This window comes from Labeo rohita, chromosome 24 (genome assembly GCF_022985175.1).
Source record: "Labeo rohita strain BAU-BD-2019 chromosome 24, IGBB_LRoh.1.0, whole genome shotgun sequence".
Lineage (NCBI taxonomy): Eukaryota > Metazoa > Chordata > Actinopteri > Cypriniformes > Cyprinidae > Labeo > Labeo rohita.
The window spans coordinates 3,265,846-3,283,813 of record NC_066892.1 but is presented as its reverse complement, the minus strand read 5'-3'; the positions used below and the strand labels follow the sequence as shown (position 1 = coordinate 3,283,813).

The 17,968-nt window shown below is 34.9% G+C and overlaps 2 protein-coding genes across 6 annotated transcripts; both read right to left on the bottom strand.

Annotated features, from left to right (window-relative positions):
• Positions 1 to 1,013: 1,013 nt before the first annotated feature.
• Positions 1,014 to 8,360, bottom strand: stub1 (STIP1 homology and U-Box containing protein 1). Its single transcript, XM_051098758.1, has 8 exons — positions 8,101 to 8,360; positions 7,437 to 7,670; positions 5,856 to 6,054; positions 4,782 to 4,947; positions 4,620 to 4,695; positions 4,472 to 4,528; positions 4,261 to 4,377; positions 1,014 to 2,038 (listed from the first exon to the last, which is right to left on the bottom strand). Exons 2-8 carry the CDS (start codon positions 7,548 to 7,550, stop codon positions 1,913 to 1,915), a joined length of 855 nt encoding a protein of 284 aa, XP_050954715.1. The 5' UTR covers positions 7,551 to 7,670; positions 8,101 to 8,360; the 3' UTR covers positions 1,014 to 1,912.
• Positions 8,361 to 9,562: 1,202 nt separating this feature from the next.
• Positions 9,563 to 16,089, bottom strand: luc7l (LUC7-like (S. cerevisiae)). Of its 5 annotated transcripts, XM_051098757.1 has the most exons (12): positions 15,892 to 15,951; positions 14,995 to 15,061; positions 14,624 to 14,704; positions 13,606 to 13,700; positions 13,422 to 13,520; positions 13,214 to 13,324; positions 12,227 to 12,370; positions 11,891 to 12,067; positions 11,720 to 11,808; positions 10,875 to 10,904; positions 10,474 to 10,644; positions 9,563 to 10,256 (listed from the first exon to the last, which is right to left on the bottom strand). In XM_051098757.1, the coding sequence occupies exons 5-12, from the start codon at positions 13,515 to 13,517 to the stop codon at positions 10,133 to 10,135; spliced, it is 942 nt and encodes a 313-aa protein (XP_050954714.1). In that variant the 5' UTR covers positions 13,518 to 13,520; positions 13,606 to 13,700; positions 14,624 to 14,704; positions 14,995 to 15,061; positions 15,892 to 15,951; the 3' UTR covers positions 9,563 to 10,132. The 5 variants fall into 5 exon arrangements, with proteins under 5 accessions (XP_050954714.1, XP_050954711.1, XP_050954713.1 ...); XM_051098754.1 differs by lacking the exon at positions 14,624 to 14,704 and having other exon boundaries at positions 15,892 to 16,040; XM_051098756.1 differs by having other exon boundaries at positions 13,606 to 14,704.
• Positions 16,090 to 17,968: the final 1,879 nt, after the last annotated feature.

Sequence of the window (17,968 nt, the reverse complement as noted above, 5' to 3'; positions counted from 1 at the left end):
AAAACAAATCAAAATCAATCCATTAGGTTTAAAAACGTGAGGGTTAGTAAATGATGGAAGAATTTAAAGGTTTGGGTGAACTTTCTCTTACAACACAGTGACATCTAGTGGCTGAAAATTCGTATGGCACTTCTCAACTGCCTAGTTAAAGGGGTCATCGAATGCAAATTTCACTTTTTCATGTTGTTTGAACATTAATGTGTGTTGGCAGTGTATGTACAAATCTACCCTATAATGATAAAAATCCATGCAGTGGTTTTTAATTAATCTGTAAAAATAATATCCCCTTTTTCAAATCGAGTCATTCTCAGATGCCTGTCAGCCGCTCCCACGATAGTTGATTGACATGAGCGTTTTACCTCAGATCACCTGTAACAGTCTGACATTTATTGTTTAGATGCTGGTGCAGGGATGTAAGTTAGACAAGAATATCTCAGATTGAGCGATTGAGGTGTTGTGTTGCTGGACGTAATAATGAACATAGTGGTTGTCATTTACTACCGACATATGAGTCGCTGAATATGCAGTGGATTAGAATTGTTTGTGAAGGGAACGCGCCTCCTGATCTACATAAATGCGTCTATGTTCACGCACATCATTTGTGATCCAGCTTTACCTACAGCAGAAGTGTGTATAAGTTTTTTTTTTTATGAATCTCTGATATTACCTTTCCTAATAACATACTAGTTGGCAAGTTTTGCAGCTAAACCTGCCAAATATGGCTAAAGTAAACTGGCTCGTCACTCCACAGAGAGAAGAGAGGGGGCGGAGCGAGCGGAGCTCATTTGCATTTAAAGGAACAATCCCTCAGAATGGGATAAATTTTGCAGAGCTCATTTTGGCAAGGTAAAAATGGTGTTGTTTTACACAACCATTGAGAATTTTTAACCAAAGTATATTATAGGCTTTTCATTAAGTCCCTAAATAATCATATCAACTTGTGGAAAATGGGCATCCGATGACCCCTTTAAAACTGTGACTTTACTGTAAAGAATAAGACTCAACTCATGCCATTTGTTACAAAAAGAAACAAAATAACATTTATTGAACATGCATCCAACCTAAACTCATTACACTTGGGGAATATTCGAACCCAGTCGGACGGACAGTTCGGAAACTGACATCCAGCAACTAAACAAAGGCTCTCTGAAAAATACTGATACTAAACAGGAAGTGTGTGTTCAGGAAACAGAAAACTCCCCAAAGGTCCAAAGGGAAAGACAAAATCAATAGTGTGAAATAATCACTTACCTCTCATTCTAACGCAGGGACACACATAGTGAGACTAAACGTATGATACACCATAACGACAATGATGTCTTCTGCATGCCACAGACTCTCAGTTCGTTTTCGTTGATTGGCAGCCGGTATATGGATGAATGTCTAAATATATGTTTGAACGCTCGTTACAAAAATCGGCATCCTGCTAGAACCCAAAGCTCGAGAAGCATCTTAGAAACATTCTACTTATGTTAGAACTTTTTACACTCGCATATAATCGCATTCATTCTGCATATAGGTGACAGATTCTAAAAAAAAAAAAAAAGAAACACATACGCCAACCTGCGCACGTTTCCTCTTTCGCGACTGATTATTAGTGATGTGTCATCAATAATGTTGCTATTTTAACATTCAGTGAGGAAATTACAGCATCATCATGTGCAGCAAACGTCAGCCAATGTTTCCGATTGAAAGCGAGTGTCTGAAGAAAACCTGCAGGATGGGGCAATTATTCTGTCTTGTAAGGAAGGAACAGCGTAAAGATGGCGAGAAAGAGGGTCAGGTGACTCCTGCGGGCGAGATACTCCACAGCAAAGCTCCACTGATTAAAGTGCATGAACATACAGGAGAGAATTTGATTGGGCGTGAGGAAACTGCTGCGGTCCGCTCAAGTGTGTGTGAGTGTGTGTGTTCAGTAGTCCTCCACCCAGCCGTTCTCCTGGATGAAAGCATCAATCACCTCCTTCATGGCCAGATTGGGGATCAGCTGATCTTGGGTCAGCGGGCTGCGAGTGACTGGGTCAAAATGGCCAACACGCTACAGAAAGAAAGAGAGAGGGGGAGAACATTTTTTGTTTTCTTTACTAAAGGCTAAAAAACCCTTTGACGTGTGCCACCTTCTTTTTTAAAGATGTTGTAACTACACCATCTGCATGCAAAAAGCATCTTTCATTTAAAAATGTCTGTTGTTTTAGTTAATAAAAATTGTAACTAAAACTACTAAAATACATTTTTGCTAACAGAAATATAGCAATACAATATGGGACCACAAAACCAGTCATACGTGTCAATTTTTTTAAAATCAAAATAAGCTTTCCATTGATGTATGGTTTGTTATGTATGGCTGAGATACAAATATTCAGAACTTAAAAAAAAAAAAAAAAAAAAAAAAAAAATAAATACAGAAAATTGTCTTTAAAGTTGTCCAAATGAAGTTCTTAGCAATGCATATTACTAATCAAAAATTACATTTTTATATATTTACAGTATGAAACTTACAAAATATCTTCATGGAACATGATCTTAGCTTAATATCCATATGATTTTTGCCATAAAAGAAAAACTGATCATTTTGACCCATATAATGTATTTTTGGCTATTGCTACAAATATACCCATGCTGCTTAAGACTGGTTTTGTGGTCCAGGGTCACATATCACTATTAGATAAAAAAAAAATAAAAAATAGAAATGCTGCCTTTGCAACTATGTTTTTAAAACTAGTAAAACTGAAGTACAAACCAAAATTACTAAAACAAACTAAAAATAAATCTAAACCAATTAAAACATCTTTATTAAATTACATAAAACTTAAAATATTTAAATATTTAAAGAAACTTTAAGTAAAAAAAAAAATAGGTATATTCTTTTAAAAAACAAAGACAACTCTGAACACAACACTTTACTAAAACTGAAATTGAAATGAAATTTAAGCAGATAATATAAAAATTAAATCTACCTCTAGAGCTTATCAGTCCTCTGTATTTTTTTCATATTAATTTCCATTAAAAATGTCTGTTGTTATTATTAACAAAACTAATAAAACACAGAATGAAATAGAATATTAAAAAAGTGTAAGTTGAAGTACTAAAACTAGGCAGTAATAAAATATAAAAAAATATATATAAATATAAAAATTACAAAACACCACCAGAAAAACACACAAAAAACTAAAATGTATTTATTAATAATAATTATAATAATAATATAAAAAATCTGTCATTTTTCAGACAATAATGGCATTATTTTCCTGTGCCTCTAAGCACCCATACTCACAAAGCTAGAGCTTTCCCTATTCAATCTTTGTTTCCCTCGTTCTAAAAAAAAAAAATTCAGTAAACAGACGTCATCTTAAGAAATATCTGCGTACACCTACGTTAATTTTGTCAGCAAATTTTGATTTTGCTTTGGTCGAAGTCTTTTGTCTAAAATGCAATTTAGTTTTAGCCATATTTAGTCTATTTTAGTCTAGTTTTAGTCGACTAAGTATCATAAGATTTTAGTTGACTAAACCTACAGTAGATTAATTAATATCAGTTGATTAATATGTAATAAATACAGTTGGTTAATATCAATTCCACAGACAATAGTAACTAAATTAGGCTGCTCTCCCTTTAAAACCAGTGATACATGTCCGATATTCTCCCTACTGTTTACATACACCTAAGACATAGCTGAGTGTGTTTACTTGAATACTCATCAAAATGTCAAATTCAATGTCAATAGATTTTCCATCATAGTTTTTGTCATTCAAAACAAGTTTTTGTTGGTGAAAAAAATATTGTTAGTGAAAAGTATAATAAAACTTATTTGTCGTCAAAATTAACAGTGGCATACACACAAAACCACTGAAACCGACTTAAAACGATGTAATATACATGCCAGACCAGTATGTGGCACTATTAATTTGCCACAGACATACAAAAAAAAAAAACGGAGAAGATGACTTAAGCATGTGATTTAACCTTGTGCGCTGTATGCAAACTCAAAACATTAATAACATTAATGTTAGTTGATAAAAATACACTCATTCATTGTTTGTTCATGTTGTTCAAGTTGCTGTTATGTGATGTAGTGTAGTGATTCAGGCTCCCAAAAAGCCGAATCCACCTGCACAAAACGCCTACACGAACAAAATTTTTTACGTGTACAGTTAAACACATCTCCGTGTGGTCAGGGCCTAAAGTGAACAGTCACATGACTCAAAAACCTGGTAGCAATCTGACTGCCTCAAAAATGGCAGAACTCTTGCACAAGCTTACCTGTAGATGTTCCTCGATGTCCTTGCGATCGTAGGTTATGCCGCTAGGAGTAATGCAGGGTTCTCTCATCAGCTCAAAACTGATCTTTCCACACAGGTAATCTGGGATCTCTCGCTTCTGCACAACAGCCAATCAAACGTGATGCTTAACGTACAGCTATTTGGATCAATGGTACATGTTTATCACAACGTCTGACATGATCTCCGCATACCTTCCTCTTTTCATCTACTTGAGAGAAAAGCTCATCCATGTCCATCAAATATTTATCCTACGGGAGCGGCACAGAGCACAGGAAATGACATCCCTTCATCAAACATACACCATTCAGAGATCTTTTTGTGTTTAAATGCATGTCTCACGTGTTTGGATTTGATCTTGCTGATCTCGCCTCCGTTCTGACTGTCCTCTGATTGCTTGACTCTGTCGTCTAGCTCTCTGAAAGCACAAACACAAAGACGGACAAATATTACAGCACAGATTTATTTATATAGATACCCATGACTGACCGACGTGAGCGTCACCTCTCTTTCTCGGCCAGGATGAGTTTGGTGAGATAAGCGTGCAGCTCGTTTTCTTGGCTGATTCGTTTCTCTTCTATGCTGTTCCAGCGTTTCTTCTTGGCAATGCGAAGAGCACTTGGGATATCGTCTCCAAAGTTCAGCCGCTGTTCCTTTGCCAGGTTATAAGCTGAAAAGCATTTCAAAGAGTGATTTCATTACACTGCAACTACCCGATGTCGGTTTAGAAGCCTGGATTATTTCTATGATATATATTGGCTGATACTGGACAGAAATGTACACATATTACAGAGTTATATTACAAAATAGCAACAGTTATATTACAAAAAACTGCTTTTAAATGTTCATTTATGTGCTGCAGAAGCAGTTCTAATCGTTCTAATATACTGATTTGCTGCTCAGTTATTAATAATGGTTCTTAATATTTTCAAAGTTAAAACCAGCTTCTGCTGCTTAATATTTTGTGGAAATATTTTTTCAGGATTTTTTGAAGAACAGCATTTATTTGAAATAGACTCTTTTGTAACATTATAAATGTTTAACTTTTGATCAATGTTATGCTGATTAAAAACATTCATTTCTATTAAGCACAAACACACAGCATTCGAATGATAGTATATCTGATTAGATATGAAGCAGCACAACTGATAATAATCAGAAATGTATCTTGAGCAGCAAATCAGCATATTAGAATGATTTCTGAAGGATCATGTGATACTGAAGACTGGGGTAATGATGCTGAAAATCCAGCTTTGATCACAGGAATAAAAGAAATTCGAACAGAAAACAGCTATTTTAAATTGTAAGAATATTTCACTGCATTTTTACTGTATTTCTGAGTACATAAATGCAGCCTTAATGAGCAGACTTCATTAAAAACATTTAAAATCATTATGTGTTCAACAAAAAGTCAGGTTTGGAATAATAAGGATGATAGAATTTTAATTTTTGGATAAACTATTCTATTAAAAGCATCTCAAAAATCCATTAAATCAAAATTCTGATTCCAATGTGTAACTCTTATTACTTAAATAATAATTTTTTTTTTTCCAAATGCCATAGAACGTTCATGTGTACCTCTCTGTAGATTGCCGATGGCCTCTTCATAATTCTCCAGTTCCAGCTGACACTGGCCCAGGAAAAAGTGGGCCTTTACTGATTGGCTGTCGAGCTCGAGGGCGTGTTTACAGTCGGCCAGCGCCTTGTCGTACTGCTGCAGCTTCACGTAGCATAGTGCTCTGTTAGTGTAGTACACGGCCACTGACGGGTTGCGATTCTACACACAGCACAGCAGAAACACATTCAGTACGGCACACAGAGCAAAACACGACAACTTTGACTACTGATCATTTGATCCAAAGATCAGCATTTATCTGGAATAAAAGGCTTTTGTAACATTATACACTATACCAATTTTTGAGCAGAAAATCAGAATATTAGAATGATTTCTGAATGATCATGTGACTGGAGTAATGATGCTAAAAATTCTGCTTTGAAATCACAGGAATAAATTACATTTAAATTTAAAATGTACATTTTAAATCGAAAACAGTTATTTTAAATAGTAAAAATATTTCAAAATTGTACTGATTCTGCTGTACTTTGAATCAAATAAACGCAGGCTTGGTGAGCAGAAGAGACTTCTTTAAAAACATAAAACATCTTACTTCCAAAAACATTTCACTGGTAGTGTATGAAATTAATATAAAATAAAAAAATAAATGTACACAGAATTAAATTAACCTATGACAGACAAAGCAGAAATCCCAGTAAAAGAGGTTCATCTGAAAGGTAAATTTAGTCTATGACTTAAATACAGGCAAATTAATATTTACATATTCAAATGAAACTATTTAAATTATTTAGCCTAAGTTTTAATTAAATTAAAAAAGCAAAGATGTTTGACATGTAAATTTCTAATTCATAGAAATATAAATATAAAATAGATATTTAATAGAAATAGAAATATTGAATAATAAATCTATTAATTGCAATAAGTATTACAAAATAACATAACTAGTAACAAAATACCACTTGAATCCTTCTGTGCCAATTCTGGTGGGGCATCTTACTCTCCAAAAGATGAATTTTATCATTTTAAATGATTTTTATAAATTATAATAAATTTTGACTCCACAAATCTAAAAAAACACTGACGTGTCCACAAAATCCTCATTAACAAACAGACAAATAAACTCTGATACTCAACAAAACACTTCAATTTTCAAAAATCTGATGTCACTAAGATTTTTTTTCTCTATAAAATGTGCATACACATTTTAAAAGTTTGGTGTCAGAAAGATTTTTTCTCTATAAAATGTGCATATAAATTTCACATATTTGGAGTCATAAAGATTTGTTATTAAATGTGCAAATACATTACAAAACACTCTGGTGTCAGGAAGATTTTTTTCTGTATGATATCTGCATAAAATATTCAAAGCTTTGATGTCAGGAAGATTTTTTCTCTAAGAAATCTGGAGATACATTTCAAAACTTTAGTGTCAGTAAGATTTTTCTATCAAACGATGTGCACATAAATTTCACATAATTGGGGTCAGTAATATTTGTCATCAAATGTGAATATAAATGTCAAAAGTGTGGTGTTTTTCTCTCAAATATGCTTGTAAATCTCCTCTAAACTCCTGCTCCACTCACAATGGCTTTGCTGTAACAGGTTGCGGCCTCCTGGTACTTGCGGCTGAGGAACAGGCGGTTACCCTGCTCCTTGAGCTCCTGTGCGGAGGAGCTTTTCTCGGGGCTGCTCGCCATCTTCTCCACAGGCTCTGCGGTGGCCGCTCCCCCCTGCTTACCGATCCTGTTCCCCGTCTCTTCGGTGAGCACCGGCCTGTCCCGGGGACCCAGTTACCTGCCTCGAGCAAACCTCTCACACTGCAGGGACACACCACAACACATCACACATGTCAACTTGCAGTTACACTCAATAATACACATTACACATGTCATAACTACATTAATACAATCTATACACATGTAGACTGCAATAACACATTTATAAACTACATAACACACATCTGGACTCTGATCAGCCCTGACAGATGATTTTAAACTCCTTCAGCAGCTTAGTGAACATACAACTCATGTCATTTTAGACCAAACCCGAGACTGAATCTTTAAAATCGAGTAAAACTTATTATTAAATCTAAATTTATGGTAATTAGAAGAGACACTCTATAGGATGACATGTGACTGACACATCTGTACGTCTACATGCGCTTTAACTAGTTTAATAGAGCCCACTGGACCATTTGACTTTATAATTCATATTTTGAAAGTAAAATATGAATAATATCACGCGTACCGGGTTTGACTGCTGGACTGACGCCTGTCGTTAGCAAACCGGTCGCGACACTCGTGCTTTTATGATCACTTTTTGATCCCTTATTCCGATTAAAACGCTGCCCAACTCATAGTCCAACACGATCATGACATTAGGATGACGAATGTCCGACGTTTTCATCGGCGATCGCTAAAAACACGACATTTTACTCGCGGGTATGAGGCGCTAGCATCATGTTTCGGTTGTTTTGACTGTGCCGTCACGGTGACGTTGCCGGAGGTGACGATCTACAGCGTAATGACGCCATCTGTCGGCGACGTACAGGAACGGAACACTAGTGATGATAATGATTTTTTTTTTTTTTGCATATAGTTTTGTTATTAATATTAATATACAATAAATTACTCTACCAGTCAAAAGTTTTTGAACAGTAAGCTTTTACAGTTTTTTAAAGAATTCTCTTCTGCTCACCAAGCCTGCAATTATTTGATCCGAAGTACAGCAAAAACAGTAATAATATTGTGAAATATTTTTACTATTTAATATAACTGCTTTCTATTTGAATATATTCTAAATTTTAATTTATTCCTGTGATAGTATTATTATTATCTATATTTAAAACAGTTGAGTACATTTTTTCATAATTCTTTGATGAATATAAATTATTATACATTATACCATTCAAAAGCTTGGAGTCAGTAAATTAGTATTATTTATTAATTTTAGTAAATAATTTTATTTTGCAAGGATACTTTAAATTGATCAAAAGTGATAAAGAAATTTTAAAAGTTAGAAAATATTTCTATTTTAGATAAATGCTGTTCTTCTGAACTGAAAAAATTCTACTCAGCTGTTTTCAACATAATACAAAATGTTTTTTGAGCAGCAAATCAGAATATTACAAAGATTTCTGAAGGCTCCTGTAACTGGAGTCAGCTTTAAAATCACAGGAATAAATTACATTTTAAAATATATTAAAATAGAAAAGTTATTTTAAATAGCAAAAATATTTTTTTAAAATTACACTTTTGCTGTACATTTTACCGTTCAAAAACTTTTGGTTATGTATGTGATTTTCATTTGATTATTAATTTTAAAAGAAATCAGGATAGTACAGTGATATGAATCCCTGGCATGAACTGAAAAAGAATAATGTAGGACATATTAGACCTAATTAATCAACTGTATTTTAATATTTTTAAATTAATTAAATGCATATTTTATATTCACTTAATTGTAGCAATATATATATATATATATATATATATATATATATATATGCACTCTAAAACTCAACACTTAGCTGTAACTATGGCAAAAATATTTTAAAATGTTTATTGCATATCAAACTTACAGGCTAAAGGAATAAATAAAACAGCTTCTATATTAAACACACAAGTATTCAGCTTAATTATTTGTTAAAAAGGACCAAAACATTTAAGTGATTATCCAACTAATAAGTTCCCTCATTAATGACAAACAATTTAATATCATAAAACCATTTAATGCACTTTGATAAGGACAACATGAAATCATAACAGCCTTATAAAAGATGTACATAGTAAATCTGAAACAATATGCCATGACGGATTCACTTGTTTAAATTTATTAAACTCCTACACCTCTGCTACAGATACAAAGAGAGTCTCTTTCGGTCTCTATGGGGAAATACTGCAGCTATATTTAAAAAAAAAAACCTGACCTCAGAACAGCTTTCAGCAAAACATGCACACATTCACTCAGGACAAACAGTACAAAATAAAAATCCAATCCCAAAAAATAACATTCATTATGAAGGGGCGAAAAAAAAGTGGCAGTACATACTTTGAGAAGAAACAAAAAAAACAAAACTCCACACACACAATTGTCATTTCAACATTTGACAGTGAATCCGACAGGGTTAAGTCTGACTGGACTGAGATATTAAAGACTACAAAGACTGTAATGAAACAGGGCGTGGGCAGTTTACTACGGACCAAGCAAACATGATAAATAAAAAAAGTGGGTATATGTATGAGAGCGCGTTGTGTTTGTTATGGTAGAGTGAGATGATTCAGATCTCTCCAGCCTCTCTGTCATCGTGACGGCGAGACTCTGTCCTCCCGTTCAGCCCGTCTGATCTCCGCTCGGATGAACTGCGCTTGCTGTCCCTCTCGCGATCACGGTCCCGTGAAGACCTAAAACACACATCAATCCACTGTTACTACGACATCATGGAGGGTTTGTTTGTTTTTCGTCACCATTCCAGCTCTTTTGCCTATCACATTTCTTTAAACCAAAAACTAAAGGTATTTAATAACAATAAAAAAAAAGCAACAGCAATAAATAAATTAGTTTCAGAAACAGTAATAAATTACAATACAGGCTTTTCAAAGCATCATACGAGCTTATTACTTGTGTGAGTGTTCTCGGCTGTGCCGCGAGCGAGATCTGGATCGAGATCGGTGTCGTCGGCGTCTTTCACGCTCTTTGGAGCGAGAACGGGAACGGCGCTTCTCTCGTGATGCGGAGCGGGAACGTCGGCGTCTGCGCTCTCGATCACGCTCACGGTCACGAGAACGTGACCTAGAAACACAATGAGAGGAAAAACAGACATGAACAACCGTCAGAACCATGAATGCAAATCATTTTCATCCTAACTAATTATTTACTACTCTTACAAGGCATAGTGTTCTTGTCGCCACTATTTGATTTAATCTCAGATCCTGATTTAATACAAAAACATCCAATTGTTGTAATAGACATAAGCTGACATGAAAATAAATGCTGAATGAACAAGCGAAAGAGCAACTGACCTCTTGCGTTCTCGGCTGCGCGACTTGGTCCTACAGGGAAAATCAGACAAGAATATCAATTATTTTGGTCAATATTGAAATCACTAGTATTTAATCATGCATTTATTGAATTCTTTAAAAATAAACTTGTCATTTTAACAGTGGGCTTTGCACATTTAAATGTATCATTAAAAAAATAACAATAATAAATAGAAATAAATTGGCATACCAGACAAAGATAACTTTAGATTTTACAGGATTTTTCACAAAAATAAAGTGTCTTAGTAATGCATGAAGATCACGTTAAAATGTGCATAAATTATTCTTTTCTAAACCCCCCCCCCAAAAAAAAAAAAAAATTAAGTCATAAAACCATTTAATGCACTTTGATAAGGACAACATGAAATCATAACAGCCTTTCAAAATTTTTCAAAAATAATGATTTTAGTGGTGAAAAAAGAAAAAAAAGAAAAGAAAACGATTTTAAAAAAACATTTACAAATCTCATATAAAAACTAATAAATAAATTAGCAAATCAGACATAGATAACTCTAGATTATACAGGATATTTCACAAAAATTATGCATCTTAGAAATGTATGACGGTCACATTTAAAATGTGCAGAAACTATTCTCAAACATACTGATTTTATTGGTGAATTCTCTTAATGTTTAAATTAATTTTATTTAAAAAAAAAAACAAAAACAAAATATACACATCTAAAAATCTAATATAAAAACTAATAAAAAATCAATTAGCATATCAGACAAAGATAACTTTAGATTCTACAGAGTATTTCCCAAAAATTAAACAACTTAGAAATGCACGGAGGTCACATAAAAAAAATCTGCATAACATATTCTCACCGTTTTTTCATTCTCTCCTCTCTCTCCCGCTCTTCCCTCCTCCTCAGTCGCTCCTGGTTCCGCCTCTCTTGTTTGTCCTGCACGGTTTTCTGTAAAAAAGAAATGCTGCAATGTTACTAACTATTTGAAACCCATGACCCCACCGGCACCTGATTCGGTCCGACCCGTTACCTTCAGCTGTTCCAGCTTCTCTCTGATCTGGATGAAGCCCAGGTGCAGTTTGCCACCAAAGTGGTCAGCGAGACGCCGGTCGTTATCATGGAGACCCAGGTAGGCGGAGCAAACCTCACAGACGCGCAACTTCTGCTGCTGGAAACTAGATGCGGGCATAGAGTTCCTGTACTCTTCCTGTAAACAAAAAACAGCAGATGATGATGCTACAAAGAGAAAACAAACATCCAGAAAATACTACAAACTCACAATTAAATAAATTAAAAGGTAGCATCATATTTTGATTAAAATGAAAACTGACAGCTTGCATATAAGTAATATAGTATGTTAACCAACCTCTGCATCCTTCTTTTTAGTTCGGACTTTCTCAACCTCCTGTAAAACTGTCTGGGCTTCGTCCACATTTCCCTCAGCGCCGAGCTGTTCAGCCTTTGCCAGCAGCTTCCCAATCTCCTCGTTCAACTCGTGAACCTTTTCTGCCTGCAAACCAAACATACATAAATCACATAACTGCATGAGCTCTTTAGATAATCTAGAGACTTACATACACAACCTAATCTAATTCAGTTCTCTTTTTTTATTTGCACACAAAAGATCAGATTCAGTTTCATAAAATGACTTAAGAAACAAAAGTAAAGAACAGCTTTTTAAACATCATACATTTTTTAAACTGTTTTTCTTTGTTTTTACATCCAGGGTTATAATAACGAGAGGTATTACAGCAACAAAAAAGAATTTAATTATTGTTACTTGAAATAAAATATACATTAAATGAAATAAAAATAAATTTCCCTATTTATACACTACCAGTCAAAAGTTTTTGAACAGTAAGATTTTTTTTTTTTTTTTAAAGAAGGCTCCAAAGCCTCCATTTATTTGATCAAAAGTAAAAATTTTAAAATATTTTTACTGCTTAAAATAACTGTTTTCTATTTGAATACAACTTAAAATGTAATTTATTCCTGATTTAAAAGATGGATTTTGAGCATCTTTACTCCAGTCACATGATCCTTCAGAAATCATTCTAATATTCTGATTTGCTGCTCAAAAAACATTATAATAATTATGTTGAAAACATTACAATTTATTACAATTCATTAGAATTTTAATAGAAAGTTCAGCATTTATCTGAAACAGAAATCTTTTGTAACATTATAAATATCACTTTTGATCAATTTAAAGCATCCTTGCAAAATACAAGTAATAATTTCTATAATTTACTGTACATTGTTTTGACATCCAGGTCCATGGATTATAGTGTATTTCTGGTTGTCATTTTTACACTGCACACATTGCACCCAGCGCTATATAAACACTTCATACCTTTGCAGCCACCTCAGCACTGATCTCTTCTTGTGTCTCAGCAAGACGCTTCTTGGCTAACTCAGTCCTGCGGTCACAGTCGACAATAAACGACTCCAGGTGATCCACCGCCTGCATAACGCAAAGATTCAGCATAAGAACTTAAAACACCTTTGCTGCAAATTAATAACACTAACAGATGAGCTCGACTCAATATCAAGTAACTTACATCCAGCTCAAAGAACAGGTCTCTCTCTTTAGACGCAATCTCATAGTCTGCTCTCAGCGCCAGGTCATGGATCTTAGAGCATTCGCCAAGGTCCATGCGCTACAAACACACGGAAGAAATAAAGGCTTCATCAATATGCTGCACAAATAATCAGCACTGACAGTTGCGATATGTTTTCCCTCACCGTTCCAGAGAGGATGTCATGCGGGCAGCAGTTGAGCAGGTGCGATTTGCAGACGCGCTCATCTGTGAATTTAACCCGCTGTCTCGACTCATCTCCTGTAAGGACACAGCACATAATAGACATTGAATGAGGCCACACACACTCGCACGCATCTCTCTCACACACACACACTGCGTCCACTACACACTGCTAACTCTGCGGCCAAGGGTCACAGACCTGCCTGTCACTGCGGTGAAATCATAGTGAGTGCGGACAGCGTGTGTTTGACAGTGTCAGATATAATCTGTGCTACACAAGAAAATAAAGATTGGAGACATTTAACTTCCACTGACCCAAGGCCGGTTTCTTTATCTGGCTCCTTAATGTGAATGTCTAAAAATAAAAAGGCAGCGTCTGATCACGGACCAAACCAAGAGGCTAACAGTCCCTGCTATTATTATTAGGCATTTATTCTAAACAGCCACAATTTAAATGGATTGAGGTTTTCTACAGTGAGAATAAGAACTGGGTGATAGAGCTAAAAAACATATCTTGATATTTATCTGCCTTTTAAGGTATAATCTAGTTAAAAAATTATTTATTTAGAAATAATTACAATTTATATGCACCAATATAACAAGCATAATAAAACAAAATACATTGCATTTTATTACAAAATCAATCAATACATGAGAAAGAATGTTTGCAAAATGTAAACTTTAAACAGAAACACTAATGTTTTGGAAGTTGCTGAACACTGTAAAGCTGAAAGAAAAAACACATCTAATATCACCCAGCCCTAGTTTGCATAATGCATCTATGGTTTTATAACTGCCAATTTGAGTGCAAAGATGCAAAATGGGATAGCAGATCAGAGAGGGATGTTATGTTTCAGAGAACCATCTTGTACTCTGTAATAGCACTATCCCTCATGAGTACATAGAGAAATGCTGCATAATCTAATGTGCATATTAAACCAAAGCTGTCCAAGTTGAAATAAAACATTGAAAACTAAAGTGAAAGGTTAATTGATACACACTGCGAGGTCTCTCCCATTCAGAACCCCTCCTGCGGTCCAAGCCTCTAAAAGTTTAAAGGGAAAAGCTTTTCTTGCCCAAACCTGTAATGAGGAAGTTGGGAATGATACAGAAGAATAAAGGTGAAGACGTCGGCGGAGGAATTTGAGTTCTCTTTCCTTTATTTTTTATCTTTTTTTTAAAGTTAGATTTGAGGAAAGCCACTCAGGCACAGCATCAGTGAACTACATCCGCCTGGGCAGAAGCTTCGTATCCTCTGTCTGCTCACTCTTACGTTACCAACTAGCGTGATGTGTAAAACAGTTACTGCTGGAAAGCAAACAGTATTGTTTTTTCATATTCATAACAGCTTTAAAAAGCATTGGTGACTCACGGCTCGATGAACATGAGGCTTTTCTGCAACTCCCTTGCAGATGTAGGCTGGCAAACATACACTGAACCTTAATGAATAGAATAAAGGGGCCACAATTGTTCAGTCTGTATGAAACAAATGCACGGGAAGCATATGAATTCATCTCAGCAATCACACAGACAGTCGCTTCATTCACACGGAGGGTGAGATTTCTTACAGCCAGTACAACTCAATTTTACAAAGTCAAGTGCATCTGCTCAAGTCCCTTCTGTTGTTTACTCATCTTAAACAAAATCCTCTTGAGCTGAACAAAATCATATCACAATCTAAACGTCGTATTTTCTCTTGGTAATGCTCCTTCAGATTTAATGCTTGCATCCATTTTTTTAATTACTTTTTATGTATGAAATGCAATCTGTATATATATTTTACAATAGAATCCACTGATAAGGCTGTCAAAAATGCAACATATCAGCTTATTAATTGACACTGACGTCATATTGGTCTATCACTACTACTACTACTAATAACACTACTATTAACGGGAAGTTCTGTATATTTCTTATTCTTAATTCTTCCAAAAAACAAGCCTAACTTCTCAACTTTTTAATAACAATGTAGTTGAGTATAACAAATTAATAAACTAAAGCGTCATTTCAGATAAAAGCTCCTCATCATGCTCCATTAGCGTAACATACGGAGCCGTGACGTCATTACTCCCCTTCATGGACACAAACATTAAACCGAAGCGTTTCAAGAGAAAATGCTGCTGCATTTAGCTAATCTTAAGAGTCTGTCATATATCTTTAGACATTGATTTTAATATTTGTCTGGCTCATTATATTCTGGTTTGGGTTAATCTGAGCGCGCGGCCTTCAGAAATCCTCTCAGAGCCGTTAGCACGCGGCTAACACTCACCATCCCTCGACGTTCCCATCAGCTGATCCAGCAAAGCTCTCATCTGAGCCTGGGCCGACATCCTGACACGATTAATTCGCTGGCCTCTCAAAGGTGATGGTGATTTTTACCCTAAAAATGAAAGTTTAAATCATCTACGAACCGCTTCGCTTCAGTGTCTGCCGCCGCCGCCGCCGTCGCTCTCTTCACTAGCGAGCGAGCAAACGAACTCAAATGGGCGAGCGACCAATCAGAGCGCGCTATGCAATCTTAAAGCGGAAGTGTGTTTTATATATAATATATTTTTATCATATAACATTATTATTACAATTTTATATTATTTATGTCTCATGAATGGTTTAACTTACAGTGATTAAATAATAATAATTAAAAAACGTAAATCTATAACAAAACCTGTAACATACTAACATCAACTAGATAAAGTTCGTCAAGACAAACTTTAAGTTGGCTTGAGAAAGCCGCAACAGAAAGTTTTAAAAAGTTTGAAAAGTTTATAAAGTTTATAAAGTTTAAAAAGTTTAAGAAGTTTTAAAAAGTTTTAAGTTTGATGGTTTTCAGTCTGAAATAGTTTGAATTCTGAAGTAGTTTTAAAAGGTTAAAGTTTGGATGTTTTGAAGGCAATACAGTCTGTCAGAGATAGATAGATAGATAGAATGTTGTTAGCATGTTATTAACATGATTCACATGTGACTAGCATGATGTTATAATGATTAACAAGGTACTAGCATGTTGTTAGCATGCTTATAGGATTATTAGCAAGTTACTAGCAATTTACTAGCATGGTGCTAACATAATTAACAAGTTACTAGCATGTTGTTAGCATGATTAGCAAGTTGCTAGCATGTTTCTAGCAAGATTAGATTAGTAGCATGTTAGATTGTAGCATGTTGCTGTTGTTATGATGTTATTAGCATGATTAGCATGTTGTTAGCATGTTACTAGCATGATTGCTAACATAATTAGCAAGTTACTAGCATGTTGTTACCATGATGTTTCTAGCATGTTTCTAGCAGATTACAAGTTAGTAGCATGTTGTTAGCATGATTGTAGCATGTTACTATGTTGTTATTTTACTAGCATGATGCTAACATAATGTTGGTAATGTTTCTAGGACTACAATGTTGTTAGCATGATTACTAGCATTTTAGTCACATAGCATGATTACAATGTTGTTAGCATGTTTCACTAGCATGATTACCAAGTTTCTTTAGTGTTCCTAGCATGATTAGCATGTTTCTGTTTCTAGCAAGATTAGCAAGTTAGTAGCACGTTGCTAGCATGATTGTAGCATGATTAGCATGTCGTTAACATGTTATTAGCATGATTAGCAAGTTACTAGCATGTTGGTAGCATGTTTCTAGCATGACTAGCAAGTTACGAGCGTGTTGTTAGCATGATCAGCAAGTTACTAACATTTTACTAACATGGTGCTAACATAATTAGCAAGCGACTAGCATGTTGTTAGCATGATTAGCAAGTCACTAGCATGATTACCAAGTTGCTAGCATGTTTCAAGCATGATTAGCAAGTTGCTAGCATGTTTCTAGCAAGATTAGCAAGTTAGTAGCATGTTACTAGCATGATTGTAGCATGATTAGCATGTCGTTAACATGTTATTAGCATGATTAGCAAGTTACTTGCATGTTACTAGCATGATTAGCAAGTTACTAGCATGTTGGTAGCATGTTTCTAGCATGACTAGCAAGTTACTATCATGTTGTTAGCATGATTAGCAAGTTACTAGCATTTTACTCGAATGGTGCTAACTCAATTAACAAGCGATTAGCATGTTGTTAGCATGATTACCAAGTCACTAGCATGATTAGCAAGTTGCTAGCATGTTTCTAACAAGATTAGCAAGTTAGTAGCATGTTGCTAGCATGATTGTAGTATGATTAGCATGTTGTTAACATGTTATTAGCATGATTAGCAAGTTACTCGCATGTTACTAGCATGCTGTTAGCATGATCAGCAAGGTACTAGCATTTTACTAGCATTGGTGCTAACATAATTAACAAGCGACTAGCATGTTGTTAGCATGATTACCAAGTCACTAGCATGATTAGCAAGTTGCTAG

Excerpts from the sequence above, each read along its gene's own strand:
- stub1 (XM_051098758.1), bottom strand. The coding sequence starts at position 7,550 with ATGGCGAGCAGCCCCGAGAAAAGCTCCTCCGCACAGGAGCTCAAGGAG. Across the intron at positions 6,055-7,436 it reads CCTGTTACAGCAAAGCCATT|AATCGCAACCCGTCAGTGGC; the intron begins GTGAGTGGAGCA and ends TGCTGTGTGTAG. Across the intron at positions 4,696-4,781 it reads ATCCTGGCCGAGAAAGAGAG|AGAGCTAGACGACAGAGTCA; the intron begins GTGACGCTCACG and ends TTGTGCTTTCAG.
- luc7l (XM_051098752.1), bottom strand. The coding sequence starts at position 15,136 with ATGAATTCATATGCTTCCCGTGCATTTGTTTCATACAGACTGAACAAT. Across the intron at positions 13,521-13,605 it reads ATGACATCCTCTCTGGAACG|CGCATGGACCTTGGCGAATG; the intron begins GTGAGGGAAAAC and ends GTGTGTTTGTAG. Across the intron at positions 13,325-13,421 it reads ACCTGTTCTTTGAGCTGGAT|GCGGTGGATCACCTGGAGTC; the intron begins GTAAGTTACTTG and ends TGCGTTATGCAG.